General features: G+C 37.4%; 1 protein-coding gene across 1 annotated transcript in view; it reads right to left on the bottom strand.

Annotated features, from left to right (window-relative positions):
- Positions 1-222: 222 nt before the first annotated feature.
- LOC131075930 (histone-lysine N-methyltransferase, H3 lysine-9 specific SUVH4) overlaps positions 223-20,676 on the bottom strand; it is a 122,946-nt gene continuing 102,492 nt past the window's right edge. Inside the window, exons 12-15 of the mRNA XM_058012893.2 lie at positions 4,005-4,110; positions 3,300-3,485; positions 1,712-1,945; positions 223-660 (exon numbers count right to left, since the gene is read on the bottom strand). Coding sequence (XP_057868876.2) covers positions 547-660; positions 1,712-1,945; positions 3,300-3,485; positions 4,005-4,110 — 640 coding nt within the window. The 3' untranslated portion in view covers positions 223-546. The remainder of the gene's footprint in view (positions 661-1,711; positions 1,946-3,299; positions 3,486-4,004; positions 4,111-20,676) is intronic.

Here is a 20,676-nt window from a genome sequence, read left to right on the forward strand (position 1 = left end):
AATTGCTGATAAATCACTCTGACCACCCAATAATCAATTGACAAAAAGAAGAGTTTATACAGTTATCAAATTCTCCTCTGAGACTCTCCAATTCCAAGCGAGACTTGGCAGTGACTCGCCAAGTAACTAATGATGCTAAGGGATATGGTTTATGATAACATTGAAAAGTGCATTTATCCAAAATAGATACAAGGGAACCCCTTAAGAACTAGTAGACGTGCCGAAGCAAAAAGTTGCATATAAGAGGAATGTATTCCTTTGCCATATCAATATCATAGATTAAAAAATTGGAAGGACAAAATCACCAAACAAATGGTAAATGGCTTCTCAAAAAACAGCTAACATTCCCAGAGTTATTTCCATCAGTGCTGTTCTCCTAACCTAAGCAAATTGGTGATTACAGGAAAACAGAAGTCATTTCACAAATCATGAAGACAACTCAAGTGCTCTCAGTTGGTTTCAACTACCAGCTGCATTAGCACAATTATGAATCCATTGCAAACTCAAATATGTAATTTCAAATGTTTGAAGAAATTATGACGTACATTAATACAAACGTTTTCTACAATCTATGGCACCACAATAGCATGGCATTTGCTTGATTCTACCTTCTCCATCAACTACACTATCCAGCACATAACCGTAGTCATAGGTAAGCTCCTGCATTTTTTAAGAAAACAATTTTATAAGCCTCAATCTTCAACTTGCTAAGATGAAACATGAAACCAATTATCGATCAACATGCAACAAAATTCAACAAACCTCAGTGCAAATTGTTTTTTAGTATTAAAAAAGATTTTGGAGGTTTGACAGATAAATCTCACCCATATTAGGAGGCTTACACCGTGGCCTTTGGTACTCATATCCCATATTTAAAGTGCATCCTCATCTTAGAAACCCATATGGGGATGTCTCTAGACACTAGGAGCCTTTAGATGAAGTTTCTTTGCATCTTTATGTCTCTTAGAAGCATCCCTTGGAAATTGAGAAACTTCCTCTGGAGGTTTCTCAAATATAAATTATATACTACACTTGGGTTTCCTAAAATGTTGACATGTGGCTGACAAAAGTTGAAAGAAGTAAAGAAATACACTACGACTTGTAAATTTATATTTTTTTAATTAAAATTAATAAGCTATTTCTAGCATAAAACTTTCTTATCAAATCTCAAAAAGGTAATTGTACAAAGAGAAACAAGGGTTAGGTGTGTACATCAATTGAATTTTATCAATAGATTGGAAATATAGTCATCTTCAAGGGACCCCTATACCATGTCTTTAATATTTTATATCATGATGATGATTATCAAATATCAATATAATTTATATTTGCTTCTGTTGGCATTTATTTCAATACCTCAAAATATTAATTTTTTAAGTATTTTAATATTTTACAATCTTCTAATATTTAACAATCTCTAGATTTGCATACAAATTGTATTATTATTTTTAAATTTTATCTAAAATTAAATTATGTGTTTGTACATGTGCACTATCCCCAGGTACCCATCTCCAACTATTTTTGAAAATGGTGTGCCAGTCTATCCCTGTCTCCTGTACTAGTACCGGTCCCCGTCTCAAGTACAAGAAACAGTCCCCATTTCCTGGTAACTATGATCTCACCTTTCCATTATAACAAGCAACTGCAACTCGAAAAAAAAACTGCAAAGTACTAATACAGGTCACATGAATTACATTTTAATATTTTATACCTGAAGTGGAGGAATATTATCTGATGCAACTAGCATAACCCGTGCAAGCCTGACATCATGGTGGGAGCTCAATACACATTGCACAAAAAGATTTGGGTCACAACTATGATTGATGAACCTGGCAACTCCTCCACATGTTCCTGCATCAATACCAAATTCAGGTTGTCCATCTTTCTTATCATCAAGCTTGTCCATTTGAATGTCTTTGTGCTTTGATAGCTCTCCTAGGCGCCTCTGCCAAATAGTGAGATACAGAACAAAATGTGTGAAGTGCTTTTTCATGCTTTCAAATTTTAGAAACGCAAAACATCCCAGAGATTGCAATTCAAACTTCATTACTTTTTAAAAACTTTCCAAATACTTTCATCATAAATGAAACGTCAAAGGAGGTTGTCAATGGCTACCAACATCATAGCATGACTACCACTTAAGCACCAAGTTAATGTATGCAACATGGTATAGGAATGATCTGTGCTAATTTTCTTTCATGTTCCATTATGATTGGAATTCAAGCACACATATTAAACCAAAAATCCAAACTAGAAGTTCTAACCCCAAGGTCAAGATAATATGCTGCTGCTCAAGTCAAAACTCAGATTTGAACAAGTTACAAAGAAACTCAAATTTGAAAAAGTCACAAAGAATGAGTAATGTAGCCTCACGTGATAAATTCAAATCCTTGTGCATAAAGAATACTGATTTCAATCTCTAAATTTCTGCAAAGAAATATATTGACATGTCTGTCAGCCAATGCTAGGGGCAATAGCCAATCCATGAATCTTATTTCTAAAGTTATGCAAAGAAATACATTGACCTGTGGGTCAGCCTATGATAGGGTCAATGGCCCATCTGTGTGTCTTATTTAAAACACAGTTTTAATTGGACAGATAAGCTAGGTTTCCCAGCCTAATCATCCCATTTAAGACTTGGAATTAAAATAGCTCCTCCAAACATTAATTTCACAATTATTCCGCTGTTACGAAATGGCTGATCCTATATTTTAGGAAAAAAACCAAGAATTGCAGTAAGGACAAAGGTAAAAGGATTGAAGGAATGTTAGTTTGCCAAAGCAAGCTCCCTTCTGCCAATTACTTTCTCGTCCTCAATGTTCATGTTGAGAACTGTCGGAACAAGAATGAGAATCCCATATATTTTGTTGTTTCAAATACAGTTCATTGTACTAGTCCTAAAGTAAACCAGTGGAAGAGGCTAGAAAAGCTGGATGCCTCAAGTTCCAAGATGCTATAACTATGCTCCCACCATAAGAAGGTAAGAGCTAAGGCAATAGCCAGTGGTTGAAAGAAACTAATAGGGTTTGCCAATTTCTCCAACCATCAGCATCTACATATCTAGGGAAAAACCAGTTTGTGTATGTGGACACTCTTTGTCAACAGACTACTCCATACAGTCAATAGCTGTTTTACAAGGAAAAAATAAGTTGCCTTCGAGAAGAAATTTTTCAGACATCTATTCATTAATCTCAAATTTAAGTTTCATAAGAATTGCAATTCCAGAAAATATGTTAACAATCTTTAAATTAGAGACAAAGTACCAACTGGATAAAGAAATTCAACACTAACAAAATTACCTGCCGTCCATCAATCCCCTTCATTGTCTGTAGGCAGTCTATTTCAAAGATGAAACTGTTATCCGTTGAAAATTTATCTAGTTCATCTGTTCTCATAAGAATGCCTGTGTATTCACAGACCAAAGCTCCAGAAGGAATTGAATCCCAAGACCTCACAGCCCAACCTTTGTTTGGGGTACGGAAAACCTGCAGCAGATATTACAATTAGCCACATATTAACTAAGGTTTTTGGAGTAAACTGCATTTGACTCCAAAATCCTTAGACAACATGACACGGTGAAGACATGATAACTTAAAAGCAAACAAAAGATATCTACTTCTATGCTTTGGATTAATAATAAAATTGTAAAACAGGTAAATAAGGTATTGCTATTTAAAGACTGATAAGTAAATTGGTTAAAAATCCAGGATTTGCATGGAAAATCTTTATAAGCATAATCAAAATGGGCCATTCAAAATCCATAATTTGCAGGAAAATCTATTTAGATCAATATGGGGTTCTTTGTCATAACATGGCCCAAATGTGTGTGCCTATAGGGTGGATGTCCTTTTTTTAAGAAGTAAGCATATCCTAAATTTTATATTTTATATTTTATCTCTTAAATCTAAAGATCATAGACACAGACAACTACGATCTCCATCTCAGCTTGAGATTTACAATTCTGGTATGTGCAAAAATTTAATGCTTTCAGTCAAAGGTACAACCTCAAGACGATATTTAAACCCATGTTGAGAAGCCCTGTTGATACAATTAGGCCCACAACCACAATTAGGACCACATTCATATACAACATCCTTTGCTTCCACCAACCTGCAGGACGGTTTTAAATGAAAGAAATGTTAGTTAATCAGCAAAAGGATAATGAACATGATGAACAAAGCCAGAGTCTCTATATCCACGAAATATATAATGTAAACATTGAAATAATTGTAGGGATTTTAGGGCATTTGATACTAAAAGACAAGATATCAAATACAGAAAGCCATATCCAGTATCAACTTCATAACCAATGGAAAAATGAAGATTTTACAAATTAAATGCAAAGGCAAATAAACACAAAATATTATCGAAGGAAAAAACTTTTGGGTGAAAACCCAGCCAAAAAAAGCAGTGCCACTCACTATATAACAAGCTCAAACCATAGATTACAAATACAATAAAAAGTTTTGCACCTCCATACAAAAAATATCCTTTTCTCCCAACACCAACGCTCAATATATATACCAAGGAACTCCACAATGGAAATGTCCACTAGTCAACACCCAAGGTGGGGTTCAAGTTTGACTCAACTTCCAAAAATCATTCCAACTACATGTCACTCCTTTTTGTCATAGATTCTCTTACATACTTATTTGTAACTAGCTCCAACATGCTCTTGCAAAATAACTTCCATATCATACCCTACCCAAGTGGCCAGTTGTATCATCCAATGAAATTCATGGATTCCTCCAAGGGTGGCACCCTAGTTAATGAGTAGCCAACATTACAACAAATATAAATATTAAAATATTATATAGCTTGCAAACTGTACAACACACCTAACCTAAATAAAATAACGTTCCCCCACATGTTGTATGCATCGAAATAGCATAGGGAACCAACAAATAAACAAAAGAATCTAAAAGCTAGGGGTAGGAACCACAACCAATTTGCATCATGCATACTTCATAGTGCTCACATGCTTGGTCAACAAGTGTACAACGTTCTCCAATGCATCTGCCTTCTTGATCGTTACCCTTTGATCCTCCTCCACGACATGAACAAAATGGTATTGCACATCACTGTGTGTTGTCCATGTGTGAAAAAAAAGTTCTTGGCCAAACAATAGTACTCTAACTAATTAATCGATTTGTACTATGCCCTTTCTCATCCACAATGTTAGGACACAGCTCCACAATTAACCTTATTCCCACAGGAATAGTAACACACACTGGGTTACAATCTTGCATTTTAATACATTGCAACATAGAGTTAACATTCCTTTTTAATTCAACCAAAAGCTTTTGTTAGCTTTATCTCTTCTAATATCTTTTCCAAGAATTAATTTAGCAGCCCCTAGATCTTTCATGTCAAAGTATGATGTGGATTGAAGCTTAAAATACTTTCATCATCTCCGCATTGTCGACATATAAAATAATAACAAAAAAATTATCACCAACCTTTTTAAAGTAAACAGAATTATCAAATCTAGCTCTAACAAATCCCAACTTCAAAACATACATATCAAAATTCTTTAATCCACAAACCAAATTCGCTTGCCCATACAACTCAAGCTATGGCATAGATTTCCTCCAAATCTCCATGAAAAAATAGTCTTTGCATCCATCTACTCAACATAACAATAAAATGATCACCAACCTTTTTGAAGTAGACAGAATTATCAAATCTAGCTCTAACAAATCCCAACTTCAAAACATACATATCAAACTTCTTTAATCCACAAACCAAATTTTGCTTGCCCATCTCAACATACTGCTCAAGCTATGACATAGATTTCTGAAAGATCCCTGATTATAATTCTGATCCAAACTATTAAATGTTTCCAATTTTGGTACTTTGACCAGTGAATGTGTTTTTGGATTTTTGTAAGTTTTGGGGGTTTTGACAATGCATAAAAGAAATAACAGTGCAATACAAAGTAAAAACTGATTGAAATCAATTATCAGATTTCTGATTTTATTGATAGCAAATATTTATTGCAAGATATTAATGAATTACAACACAATAATGCCAAATATGGCCTACCAGAGGTCCAACACCTTGCCTGGAGGGCAGCTTTATTAGCATAAATGATTCTAGGTGCTGCTACAGGAGCTATCAATGAGCCCTAACTGCTCCCATGAGTTTATTTCCTCTAGTAACTAATTACCGAAAACAAATCTTACATAAATAGACTAGATTGTTGCTGTTTCCTTAAAACCCCCAGGAGAATTCACTGAAAAAGTACAATTTTCCACATTGATCTGCTCATATCTCTCTCCTATGACATCATAAGCCTAAAAGAATGATATCAATCCTTATTCCTACTGCTGACAATGAGATTTGTACAAAAATTTCCAAGTAAAACCCTTCAATTTATTTTTAATGAATCCCAGGCAAGAAGGGATGGTACGGCTGGCCCTGGGTGATGTAATTTTGCCCTTTGAATGTCACAATCTGCTGAAAAATGTATGAAAACTGCTCAGATCAGATGGATCAGACCTGACAATGCTGCAAATGGTGACTTCCTACTGTAATCTGACCCCAATCCTCAAATGCTGGTCAAATAGTGCTACCGTGGGGATGCTAGTGGTGTGGGTTTCCGTCCACACAAGCAAATACTGGAAGGGTTTTGTCCTCCAATGGCTGCATAGGCTGGTACATGCTGCTGCAAGCTTCCAAAATCAAGAAATGCCCAAAAAAAATGAATCAAAAAGTGTCTCCAAAAACCCACGACTACCTCCTTTATTCACCTTTAACCTAAACGTATCACAAAGGCATCTCCTAAAGATTCCATTGGAATCTCTCTCATACTTGGTGCCTAGCTAGGAGGGTGAATTCGTCATGATAAAAGCAGTGTTCCACGGAAACACGTTTCCCCCTCCCAGGCCCAAGTCCCCCCGTCCCCAAAACCCGTCCCCGAAACTTTTTCCCTTTGTCCCCCCGTCCCCGAAGCCCGTCCTTGCATCCCCCCGTCTCCCCATCCCCAACATCCATGAAACACTGGATAAAAGTTACCACCTTTTAAGTTATATTATTTGCCTAGGGAATCAAACCAAGGGGTGAAATTAAGTTGTGACTTAAATAAGTTACTTTTATTAATATTTTCTATTTATAGAAAAAGTAACTTATAATCTTTTATAAGCTTTTATTAGCTTATAATATAAACTTATTAAATAATTCTTCACCATGCTCCAATAATTGACTAAGTATAGCTCCTCCTGGTGAATCCAACATCTCCTAACCCCATCATTTGTCTACAGAGATGACTAACAAGCAAATCTAGATTCTTGAGATATCACTAGAAAAATGGGGACATTACAGTCCTCCCTTCCCGGGATTGCTTGCCCTCAAGCAACATCAAGCATCCCACTACTCCACTCTGATAAAAATTTCCAATCACAACAATACCGGGATCCCATACAAAGATAAAGAACCCGCTGAAGATGCTGAAGTAGGAGAATATGACATCACATAAGTTATCAAACATACTGCCAAACCAATACCAATCCATGTAATACACCCCTGACTCTCTCTCTATCTCCAAAATACACCACTGAACACTACCATACTGCTGAAAAATTGGTGTACACCCTGCCAAATCAACAAGTGCCAAACAGTCCTTACCAGGACAGTCAATAATCCCTCCAAAACCAAGGAAGAGGTAATCACCAATCAGCAAGGATATTGCTGTCATGTGAAGTGGAGTCGATGACCAATCCACAAGTGAGTGATGGATTCCTTCCACTATCATCAAAGGCACCTCTTGAGTAGCTAGCCTACTAAAAGTATCATCAATCACAACTTCATTCTCATTAAAGGAGCAATCAGCAACTGAGTTTGCAAACGGCTAATAGGCAAATCTAGATTCTTGAGATATCACTAGAAAAATGGGGACATTACAATTTCCTCCTCCAAATCTCCATGAAAAAATAGTCTTTGCATCCATCTACTCAACCACCAAGTCATATGCAGAAGTAACAAATAAAAACAATCTAAGGAATCTAAGCTTTAGAATAAGAGAGAAAAACTCACAAAAATCAATTCCTTCAGCTTGAGAATAACCGTTAGCCACCAATCGTGTCTTGTATTTTTCAATTTTACTTTAAAATTGAACTTCATGAAATACCATTTGCATCCTACAAGTTTCCTTCTTTTAGGCAACTGAAACAAGTCCCTATTCCAATTCTTCTCCAATGCTCCCATCTCCTCATCCATGGTTTTCTTCCAAGACTTAAAGCTACTTTGACTCAACTATCGCCTCCACAATTCAAGGTTCATCATCAATAGAAGATAATGCCAACTATGATTATATTGACACCCTAGATTTGGATTCCCAATATTTTCCTCGAAGAAGGTATCTTTGTCTCTAAGGTATCATGAATGCAATGCTTTGAATTTGTCTTATACAAGGTATGCCTTGGAAAATGCCTTGAGATTTCACTTGTCCAACATCTTGTTGTACCACCTAGGTGAAAGGTTGGAGTCTCCCCTACCCCACAAAATCAAGGTGTCATCTAGATGACACTTAGGGTCTCTACAACCCTAGAGAATTATAATTTTTTTCCAAGGCAACAACTCATCCAAGTGTTTTCCATATGCAACTTTCAAAAGGCATAACTTTTGCATATTTTCCAAGAGGAATCTAAATCTACTTATCTCACTTGTCCACAATAAGCTAAGTCCTTGCCCTCCAAAGTATCACCTAGGCGATAACTCAATGACTTGCTTGGAAAAAACCATGAGGCATCGCTCGGGAAACAACTATCCTTCACCTTGCCTTCAAAGGTGTCTCTAGGCAACAACTTGAAAAAAACATACATGGTAGCAACTAGGTTCAAAAATGGCAAAAAACATGAAAAATTTGTTGCAAAAAACTATGAAACCCTATAAAAAATCGTGAAATTATAGAATCGATCAAAAATAGGGTTGACTTCAAGACGAAATCAAAGTCAGTGTGGAATCGACGTGGAAACTGTTTGTTAATTTGTCCCTTAGATTTCTTTCCAAAGTCTAGAAAACCCTAAACAAAGGAGCAAGAGGGTCCATGGCAATCATCAACCAAATTTGAAAGGGCCTCAATCATCCTAAATCGCGGGGGAGCATTTGAGATAGTGTCGAAGCAACTAACGAATCTACTCTAAATTGCAACTTCGATATGACCCAAGCTCTTTGCATGCTCTGCCCCATGGATTCTGATGCAAGCAAGTATATAATTAATATTCTACACTAATTTTAAAATTATAAGTATTATGCACTATTATAGATGGCACTTTGACGAGGAAGGAGCAAACCCCTATTGTTTATAATTAATATTTTTAAGTAGTTTTAAGTTTTAAACTATTACAGACTACGAATACATATTTATAGTTATATAATAAATTATAAATTATAAATAATGTAAAATTTATGATGTATATACTTCATTTTTAATACATATATATGATTTTTTATGTTTTTATATGAATTTTAATTTTTAATTAAAATATTAAATTTTTGCTCAAACAAAAACATATAATTCATTATATGAGCAATATATCCAAAGTGCTCCATAAAACAAACTGAATGATAACAAAGAAGCTTGTTGGATATTGTTGGTCATTGTTGCTGCTAGGATATGTTGTTGTCATTTTTGTCAATATATTCCTGTGTATTCCTCCGGTGATTGCAGATTGGGAAGATCTTATGATACAGTTTGTAGTGTTGTTTTGCTGATCACTGTTTTGCAGCGTTCAGTATTTCTCCAGTATATTCTGGTGTGATCAGATCTTGTGTTGAGTTTTTGGGATATTACTTGGGATGGTCTTGTGTATCTTCATTTCAGATGGATCGTGATTTGGTGCTCCGCAAGTTATCTTTCTTCGTGACAGTTGCTGATTGGTTGTATTCTTGAGCTTTCAAACGTTGACAAATTAAGATTTGATAAGTGGTGTTGGTGTTAATGCATTAGTAGCTTCTGCAAGATAAGACTCTCCTAACTCTCCACTCTGTTATTAGTTTACTTATTCATGCTTTATGTTTATCAAACTATAACATTGATCATAATTATGCTATTGATATTGGATAATGATGGATTAGATTGACGATCTACTTAACTATGTTAAGCGTCAATTTAAAGGGCTATCGGGCTACTAACCCGATAGCATACTAATGTCGATTCATATATGAATTGGCATTAGTATGCTATTGGGGTATTAACCCGATAGCATATAATGCTAACCGTAATTGTTACTGTTTACTTTATATTATATGCTTTGATACCGATTCATTATCGGGTATGTTTTATCTGAAACAATTAACAAATACCGATTCATGATCGGATGTGTTCATAAGCATTAACCGATTCATGATACCGATTCACCATCGGGTATGTTCATAAGCATTAACTGATTCATAATATCGATTCATCATCGGGTATGTTCATAAGCATTAAACGATTCATTATCAGGTATAAGCACTGTTATCACTATACCGATACATTAATGTTTGAAGCACTGATTAGTTATGGATCGGTTAAAGATAAGGAAGGGTCACGACCAAGTGACATCTTGGTCGGACATGTCTAAAAGACATGTCCGATCAAGGTGCCACTTGATCGTGGTCATCCTTCTACTTATACATCATTCAAACCAAAGGAAATGACATTGAAATCGATACATGTTCATTCTCCTAACCTGCAGTAAAAGAAAGATAGCAATATTAGTGTCATAGCCATAATATCAAAATTAAAATACACCATTCTGCATATAATCTATTCATCAAATTGGAAATTACAATACTTTTACATGGTATCAGAGCCAAGTTGACCGAACTTGAGGCTATTTAATTTCGTGAAACAAATTTAAGAACAAGTTTATATACTACATCACATTTCTTCAAATGGCCAGTGCTATCAGATTTGAAGACAGACTCGGAGGTGGCGATGATTTTTCAGCCTGAAAATTCAGAATTCAAATGATCTTAAAGGAGAACAAAGTGGATTCGTTTGTTCAAACCAAAAATGTTCAACCCGAAAATGAACCTGATAAATCAGCATGGATTGAGGGAAATGAAAAGGCAATAAAAATAATAGTTGATGGGGTAAGAAACAACATAATGCCCATCATAAGAAAACATCAAACAGCCTATAAAATGTTCAAAGCTCTTGAAAGCACATTTGAGATATCGAATGCAAGTCGAACTCTAGCATTAAAACGAGAAATAAATCACATCACCATGAACAAAGGGGAGACAATCAACGCCTACTTTATGCAGATATCAGTTCTAAAAGATGAACTTGCAACTCTGGACTATGAGATCCAAAGCAAAGAGTTAACACTCATTGCTTTAGATGGGTTGCCTAGTGGATGGAGTACATTCGTCCAAGGCATCAGTGCAAGGTCCAAATATCCCAAGTTTGAAAGATTAAGGGATGACTGTCTCCAAGAAGAATCAAGATTGAACAAGATGGGAATGAAACACAAGAATATAGATGAAGACCTACAAGTTCTAAACACCAACACCACCAAGCATAACAAGAAAAGGCAGTTTAGAAAGAGAAAAGGTCGTCAAGGCAAGAATACTTCAAAGAATGACTTATCTCACATTCAATGTTACAGATGTGATCAGTTCGGACACTTCGTTGCAAAATGCCCAGAAAGAACAAAGAAACATGCTACATTTGTTAAAGCAGGAAAGACTAAAGGGGAAGATGACTCCGAGAAATACGTATTCTACTCAGCACTCACAAGTCAAACTTCTAACAAAATCAACTCATGGGTGATTGACAGTGGTTCATCCAAGCACATCACTGGGTTTAGAGAAGTACTTGATTCCATGACAGAGGATAGTGATGAGGATGTAACCATTGGAGATGACTCCACACATCCAGTCAGAGGAGTAGGAACCTGCACCATCAAATTGAAGACAGGCATAACCCTGCAGCTTGAAGGAGCACTATATGTCCCTGGCATCAAAAGAAATCTAGTCTCTATATCGGCACTAGAAGATAACGGATACAGAGTGACATTCATGGACAACAAAGTATTGGCTTGGCCAAAGAACTCCATCAAGAAGGCAAAGACCATTGGACAAAGACGGGGCTATCTGTATGAACTGTGCACAGAACCTAATCTAGCCCTAATCCATGAAGCCACTAATGCAAATGAAGTTTGGCATAGAAGATTAGGTCATCTGAGTTTTAGAGCTTTATCTTCGATGGGAAACCTTGTCACAGGTCTACCCAAGTTAAAGCAAGATCATTCAGGGGCATGCAAAGGATGTGCCCTAGGTAAGAATACTAAAGGTGCATTTCAAAATAGTACTAGGAAAACTAGCAAAATTCTAGAATTAGTTCATTCTGATGTATGCGGACCTAGGTCCGTATCCTCTCTAGGGGGATTCTTGTATTATGTAATATTTGTTGATGACTACTCTAGGAAAACTTGGATCTACTTTCTGAAAAGTAAAGAATCAAAAGAGATCCTCTCTAGATTTAAAGAATTTAAATCACTAATTGAAAACCACTCAAGAAACAAAGTTAAAACCCTAAGAACCGACAATGGGGGAGAATACACATCAGATTCATTTAAAGAATTTTGTAGAGATAATGGGATTAAGAGGGAGTTTACTATACCTTATAACCCTCAACAAAATGGGGTAGCGGAAAGGAAAAATAGGACCATAGTTGAAGCTGCCAAGGCCATGATTCTAGATCAAAACCTTAACACAAATCTCTAGGCTGAAGCATCCAGCACCGCTATATATATACAGAACAGGTGCCCTCACTCCCATCTTGAGGACAAAACTCCTGAAGAAGTATTCACTAAGATTAAGCCTGATATCAGCCACCTTAGGATATTTGGATGCCCTGTCTATATCCATATACCTAAAGAAAAGAGACTAAAACTAGAGCCTTCTGGAAAAAGGGGATTACTTGTAGGATATAGTGAAACCTCCAAAGCCTACAGAATCTATGTACCTGGTCAAAGAAATATTGAACTAAGTAGGGATGTAATATTTGAAGAGGATCTAGCTTTCAAAAGAGCTCAGAACTTCATAGAACCTGAAATCTATGTACCCACCTCTAACTTAGATGAAAATCCTACCCCTGAGTTTCAGAGGGAGAATCTAGATGAAACTGAAAATGAAAATGAAAACTCACCTAGAAGTCTCAAGTATAAGAAAATTGATCTTAATCTACACCGATTCTGAGATTCAGATTGGGCTGGAAGTGTGACTGATCGGAAAAGCACCTCTGGGTGTTGCTTCAGTTTAGGATCAGCCATGATATCCTGGATCAGCAGAAAGCAATCTTCTGTAGCACAAAGTTCCACCGAGGCCGAATACATTGCAGCCTCCATGGCCGCCCGAGAAGCGATGTGGCTTAGAAAGTTGCTTGTGGGATTGTTTGGTGATCCGATGAAACCTACAATCATCCACTGCGACAATCAAAGTTGCATAAAACTTTCAATGAATCCAGTATTCCATGATAGATCCAAACATATTGAGATCCCATACCATTATGTACAAAACATGGTAGACAAAAATGTGATCAAATTAGAATATGTTAGTATGGGAGATCAGACTGCAGGTATTGTGACCAAACCACTTTCCAGAGTGAAGGTTGATCACTTCAGAAAAGGTTTAGGTATGATAGAAAGGTAATCTGCTTTGTAAATAAGATGTTGAAAATGTAAACTTCTTTTGTCATGTTGAGACATTATGGGTTTTACCCCCTGTGTTCATATCTAAGAGGTGATGATTTCTCAGATTATGAACACTTGTATGCAGACATCATAAGGTGACGATCTTATGATTCTCAAACCAGTTATCATGTTGGATCTCTGGTATGTCATGGATGTGCCATGATGTGTTGTGATAAAACTTTTGAATAAAATGTTTGTGCACATATCACAATATGGATAAGATGAGAATTTAACCATTCTCATATGTTTATCCTCAGTATTGCGTGTTTAGGCAATACTAATATCACATGTCTAGGTGATATTTTGTTATAATAAAATGATGAGTTCTTTATATCACATGATTGGGTGATACATACTTAGAGTAAAATCTTATATTTGTATCCTATGTCCTGATGATACTTCATATCATATGTATAGATGATATATATTCTTGGAGACTGACATTATGAAAAGAAATGTGACGCAAGTTACTTTATCTATCTTCCAAAAGCTAAGAGGGAGTGTTAATGCATTAGTAGCTTCTGCAAGATAAGACTCTCCTAACTCTCCACTCTGTTATTAGTTTACTTATTCATGCTTTATGTTTATCAGACTATAACATTGATCATAATTATGCTATTGATATTGGATAATGATGGATTAGATTGACGATCTACTTAACTATGTTAAGCATCAATTTAAAGGGCTATCAGGCTACTAACCCGATAGCATACTAATGTCGATTCATATATGAATCGGCATTAATATGCTATCGGGGTATTAACCCGATAGCATATAATGCTAACCATAATTGTTACTGTTTACTTTATATTATATGCTTTGATACCGATTCATTATCGGGTATGTTTTATCTGAAACAATTAACAAATACCGATTCATGATCGGATGTGTTCATAAGCATTAACCGATTCATAATACCGATTCATCATCGAGTATGTTCATAAGCATTAAACGATTCATTATCGAGTATAAGCACTGTTATCACTATACCGATACATTAATGTTTGAAGCACCGATTAGTTATGGATTGGTTAAAGATAAGTAAGGGTCACAACCAAGTGACATCTTGGTCGGACATGTCTAAAAGACATGTCTGATCAAGGTGCCACTTGATCGTGGTCATCCTTCTACTTATACATCATTCAAACCAAAGGAAATGACATTGAAATCGATACATGTTCATTCTCCTAACCTGCAGTAAAAGAAAGATAGCAATATTAGTGTCATAGCCATAATATCAAAATTAAAATACACCATTCTGCATATAACCTGTTCATCAAATTGGAAATTACAATACTTTTACAGTTGGCACACCTGTATCTGATAATTCTAACGTGCTTGTTGGTGTTTCCTAGTTGTGTCCTATTTGTGTTGATGATCCGCATTGATCGTTGTGCGATTTTTTGGTGGTTTCTATCAGCTGGTGATGATTTTCGTGCTATGCAGTTTTCCTGGTGGTGTAGCGTGTTGCGGTTGATCTTGGCGTGATTTCCGATGGAGTTGAGCATTTGGGAATTTGATTTAGATCCATGTTATGTCATGTAAATCACTATATTGGTCTGGTGGTTGATCTTTGTATCGTGTGATGTAATTTTGTAATTGAGGGTTGAGGGTTTAGCCGACCTTGTTATCAAGGTTGATGAATTGTATATATAGGTGATATGTTCATGTAATTTAGGTGTCGATGTTATGTCTACATTATCAAAAAGAGGTTTATGTGCGAACAAGAGATTTATCCTTCGGTGTTGAGATTGTGGAGAGATTGGTGTTGTAGAGAAGACATCTGTGCTTAACTAGAACTATAATAAGGCACTTGGAGATGCTATTCTTTCAATTCACTTCTTTTGGATTGTAGTCTGAATCTTATTGTAAGTCAATGAGACTTCCCTGAGGGTTGTAGCCTTTCGGGCCATTATATTTGAGCAGTGAGCTCTAGGCAGTGTGCCTAAATGCATGTGCATTCCCCATTGTAATATTTTCACATACTACTGCAGAGCATCATCTTACTGTGGGTAGGTTCCCACCGTGGTTTTTCCCTTAACCAGGTTTTCCACGTCAAAATCTTGGTGTTGTGTTCTCAATTTGCTTATCTTTGTTGTTACTGCAGTTTATCAGATCTATGTTTTGTGAATTCTTTTTTCTATGACCACATTTTTCACAATTCCAACACTTACTTCAATTTGCCAAGAGAAATAAATTTTCCTTTGAATTTTGATTCTCTCCTACCCCATTTTCTAATCTTACCTTTTTCCTTAGACCTACCTCTAACAAACAAAGCATCCTCAATGGATTCTGAATTTTTCCACCTCATATCTTAAGATAACAAGGCCACAGTCACCTCTTCAAGCTTCAACTTAGAAGTGGTAAAACTGATCACCATAACAGGAATATCCCAAGAATCTAGCAAAGAATATAACAGAGTGATGCATTGGCCTCTTCATCCATTTTCGCATGTGCAAATGCAGGTTACCTGACAACTATAGCAAGTGAATTCAAATGTCAGTAACTGAATCAACAACTCCCATCCTTAGAGAGTGCAACTTCTTTTGGAGAAAAAAAAAGAGACATAATCTAATAGAAAGTCCCTAACTTTGTTTAAATATTATTTGTGGTGTTTGCACCTGATATGTTCAAAACCATAAAAATCAACAAGACCTAGTCAAACCAAGCCTTTTGTCTTCCCATCAACTTTTGACCAATCTTATGCGGACATGCTAGAGTGTTTCTATCGGACAACTGCAATTCAAAGATCTCTATCAAAAAGCATATCTTCCATTTTAAGCTTCCAAGGCTCAAGATTTTTCTGTTAAAAATTTTCAAATTCCATCATGCTAGATGTCCTTGCCATTTAATTTATTCCTACAAATTTATCTACACAACTCCCACTAGAAACAAAATTTATCACCCAGAAAGAGTGTTGCCTCTTTCACAAATCAGACTTAACATAAAGCTCTGCTATCAAATGTAGGGATTTCAGGGAATTCGATATTAAAAAACAAGATATCAAATGCAGAAACCCACAACCAGAATAAAATTCATTCATCACTGGAAAGGTGCATATTTTACAACTGACAACTTATTCAATGAAGATGAGAACATTGAATAGAAAAATGCATACACAAATAAACACAAAAAGGCAGTCCTAGGAAAATCCAATTGGGATACAGAAAAGCCAAAACAACAGTGCCACTTCAAATACAATGAGTATTTTGCACGTTAATGTCTATGCCTAGATTTTGAAGCAGTTCTCACGAGTCACAACAATTCGACATCTCCTAATACAAAATCTCCTTTTTACCCCATGCCCACACTTGATCTATAGACCAAGGAACTCCAAGATGGAAATGTCCACTTGTCAATACCCAGGGTGCGGAGTTGAAGTTATTGATTCATCAACTTCCAAGAATCATTCCGGCTTACATGTAACTCCTTGTCATAGATTCTCTTACTTATTCATAACTCCTTCGATCATGCTCTTACGAAGTATCTTCCATATCACACCCAACACTCCAAGTGGCAAGTTGTGTCATCCAATAAATCTCATGGATTACTCCAAGGGTGGCACCTCATTTAACAAGCAAGCAAAATTACAATACAATATAAATATTAAAACATTACATTGCTTGCAAGGTGTACAACACATCTAGCCTAAATATCCTAATGCTAAATCAATACTTCTTTAGCTTCTCAAAGAACTAACAAACTACTTGCATTTTAAAAAATATTTTTAAGTTCAAACTATAGGCTAAGTAAATGGGTTCTTCATATCAAGGAATATAAATTACTAAATTAGTAGTATTTTGAATTTGGAAAGACCAACAAAATTATTGTGTTACCTGTTCATTCTTAAAAAAAAACTTTCCAAGGCTTTTAGAAGCATCAAAATTTAAGCTACACTTTTTGTTACCATCATGGGAACTTATTAATGGTTACGTCAACTCAATGCTTGTTTTGTAAAAATCTTAGGAAATGCATGGAATAAATAAGAAATTCCCTCAACCATATGAATAAGTCATTGTCAAACTAGAACCTAAACAAGGCCCACTTCTCAATAGACTCAATACCCAAGTTGCAAGCTTGAAATTGTGTTCATCAAGTTCCAAGAATCATTCCAACCTACATGTAACTCCTTTCTGTCGTATATTATCTTACTTATTAAATAACTCCCTCCATCATGCTCTTACAAAGTATCTTGCATGCCATACCCAACACTTCAAGTGCCAAGTTGTATCATCCAACAAATCTTACGGATTTCTCTAAGGGTGGTGCACCCATTTAACAAGCAACCAAAATTACAACACAATATAAATGTTAAAATATTGCATGGCTTGCAAGGAGTACAACACACCTAACCTAAATATCCTGATAGTAAACTAATACCTCTTTAGCATCTTGAAGACCTAACAAACTAATTGCATTTTGGAAAATATATTAAAGTTTCAACTACAGGCTAAGTAAATGAGTCTTCATATCAAGGAACATACATTTCTAAATTAAGAGTAATATTTTGAGTTTGGAAAGATTAATTAAAATTAATGTGTGTTGTCGGGAATAATCATTATGTTATGTTGTTATGTTTATGTTGTCGTCGGTAATAATGTGTTACGGCGGTCAGTTAGTTAGCCGACAGGTAGGTAGTTGGAGTCGCGACGGTTGTGTCGCACCCCTTCGGCTGTCATATATTGTACCATCTCCGGGTGTTGGAGGACATGTAATATTGACGACAGATTATAATATGAACATCCTTTGACATTAATGGCAAGCTTATTCTGGTACTTCTCTTGTATTTGCATTGTGCATTACTGTTCAGTTTCTGTATTCTTCCTGTTTACCCAGTGAGGTAAACATTTGGCGCCGTTGCCGACACGAATTCGGGAACAGGATACACGGATGGCGCACAGACACAATGGGCCTACCCGTTGGTGAGGTGAACCCGGAGGTCGACGATGCCCAAACGGAACTCTACGTAGGAGAAGACACCGCGACGAGAGAATTTTCAATTCTACTCCAAGTAGCCATTCAGACCTACGTGCGACGAGAGGCGGCGGAGGCGGAAGTCCCACTAAGTGCCGTGTGGACAGCGTTGGAAGTGAGTCCGGAGGTAAATCGGTTGATGAACCATCTCCCCCGATTGCTAGCACAAGCATCGTTGGCACAACAAGCTCGCGTGGAGGAAATTGCCCGGGAGGAGCGACGCCAAGAAATTTTGCAACAGTACGAGGAACGGGAAGCAGAACGAGATGGCGCCAGGTCAGGGGCATTTGAACCGTGAGCCATACGGGACGGAATAAAGAACACTTATTGTGATAATTATGTCAAATTGTTGGCATAAACTTGTCTTCCACATTATGAATGAATAAAAGTGTTCTACTTTTTATGTCATTAAGTATATAGAAAGCGGTCTGGGAATTAATGCCCAATACACTGAATAAAGACAAAAATAAGCAACAATATATAGATGAATGTGCAGTAGCCCAACGTGCCTTGATCCTTGAACAGCAAGCGGAAAGGCGACAGAGGTATAAGCGAAGAGAGGAGGAACGCTCCGAAGGGGACGGTGAGGCCAGCGGCCACCCACGGAGTCGGGAGGAGTTACTTGCGGAAACCCGCCGTAGGATAGAGTGTACCAAAACTCAATTGAGGGATTTGAGGGACTTGCCACACACACCAGAGGCTAGGAAAACTCCAAGGAGTAGGGAGGAGGCAGAAGAGGGAGAAGACACCGGGGATGCCAGGAGTGTCGGAGGGACACCGGGGCACGGCGGTCAAGCACCCCTTATAGGATCTGACCCATCCGGAGTAGGACAACAGCCACCAGTAGTAAAAAGGCAAGGTATGGCACAAAAACAAAAACTTCCAAAGTTCCATGGGGATGGGAAAGAAGACCCTGTCCGCCACTGTCGCACTTGTGAAACAATTTGGGGAGCGAATGGTGTTACCGATGAGGACGAGTGGGTAACACAGTTTCCCGCAACCCTGAGGGGCGTAGCCATCGACTGGTTTTCGGATACGGATAAGCCTAAAATTAGCACATGGGCAGACTTGAAGAAGGAATTTCAAGCAGAGTTTCGTCTCCTAAGAGACGATAATGAGATCGTAGCCGAAATCTACGGCACGAAACAGAGAAAGGACGAGACTATTCGAACCTACAGCCGACGGCTCAAAGAGCTGCTAGGAAAGATGGAGAACCAGCCGGCAGACGGACTGAAAAAACGGTGGTTCGTGGAAGGTCTAAAGAAATCCCTTAGACGAAAAATGAAGATAGTACCTCCTTCTTCATATTCCGACGCCTATAACAGGGCAATGGATTTAGAAAGTGAACAGAAGACGTCCAAGAAGAAGAAAAATAAATCCTCGTCGGAGGATGATTCCTCTTCTGACAAAAGTGATAGCAGTGATGACGACTCTAATCGGAAGGTACGGGCTTTCCAGAAAGATATGGAGCGAATGATGAGAGAGATAAAGGCAACCAAAGGAAGCACAAGCAAGGGCGACGAAGGGGAGTTATGGTGCACAGACTGCCGTACCGACGGACACACCAAGGGGTCTTGTCCGAAAAAAGCATTTTGTGATATTTGCCAGATTGCCGAACACCTTACCAAGGAGTGTCCGTACAATATGAGGACCCGTAACCAACAGGTTCTCTTTACAGAACCATCTGCGTCAGCCGGCACGTCCCAGCCTACGAGCAACAACGCCTCGTCTAGCGGCTACCGAAACAACAGGCGAGGAAGAGGCAATAACGGAAGCCGTATCCAGTATGACGCCAAGGGCCGGCCAATTATCCAATGTAGGGCCTGTAATCAGTGGGGGCACTTCGCCCGTGATTGCACGAAGGAAGCCACCCCTCAGCACCTCTGCCGTTGGTGTGGGCCAGGTGACCATGAGGACGCAAATTGCCCGCAGGCAGGGGTTAATCTCCTCAACATTGAGAAGGCTGAGAAGACTGGTGAGAAAGAAGTACTGGCGATCACCCGCGCCCAGACGAAAA

This window comes from Cryptomeria japonica, chromosome 9 (genome assembly GCF_030272615.1).
Source record: "Cryptomeria japonica chromosome 9, Sugi_1.0, whole genome shotgun sequence".
Classification (NCBI taxonomy): Eukaryota; Viridiplantae; Streptophyta; class Pinopsida; order Cupressales; family Cupressaceae; genus Cryptomeria; species Cryptomeria japonica.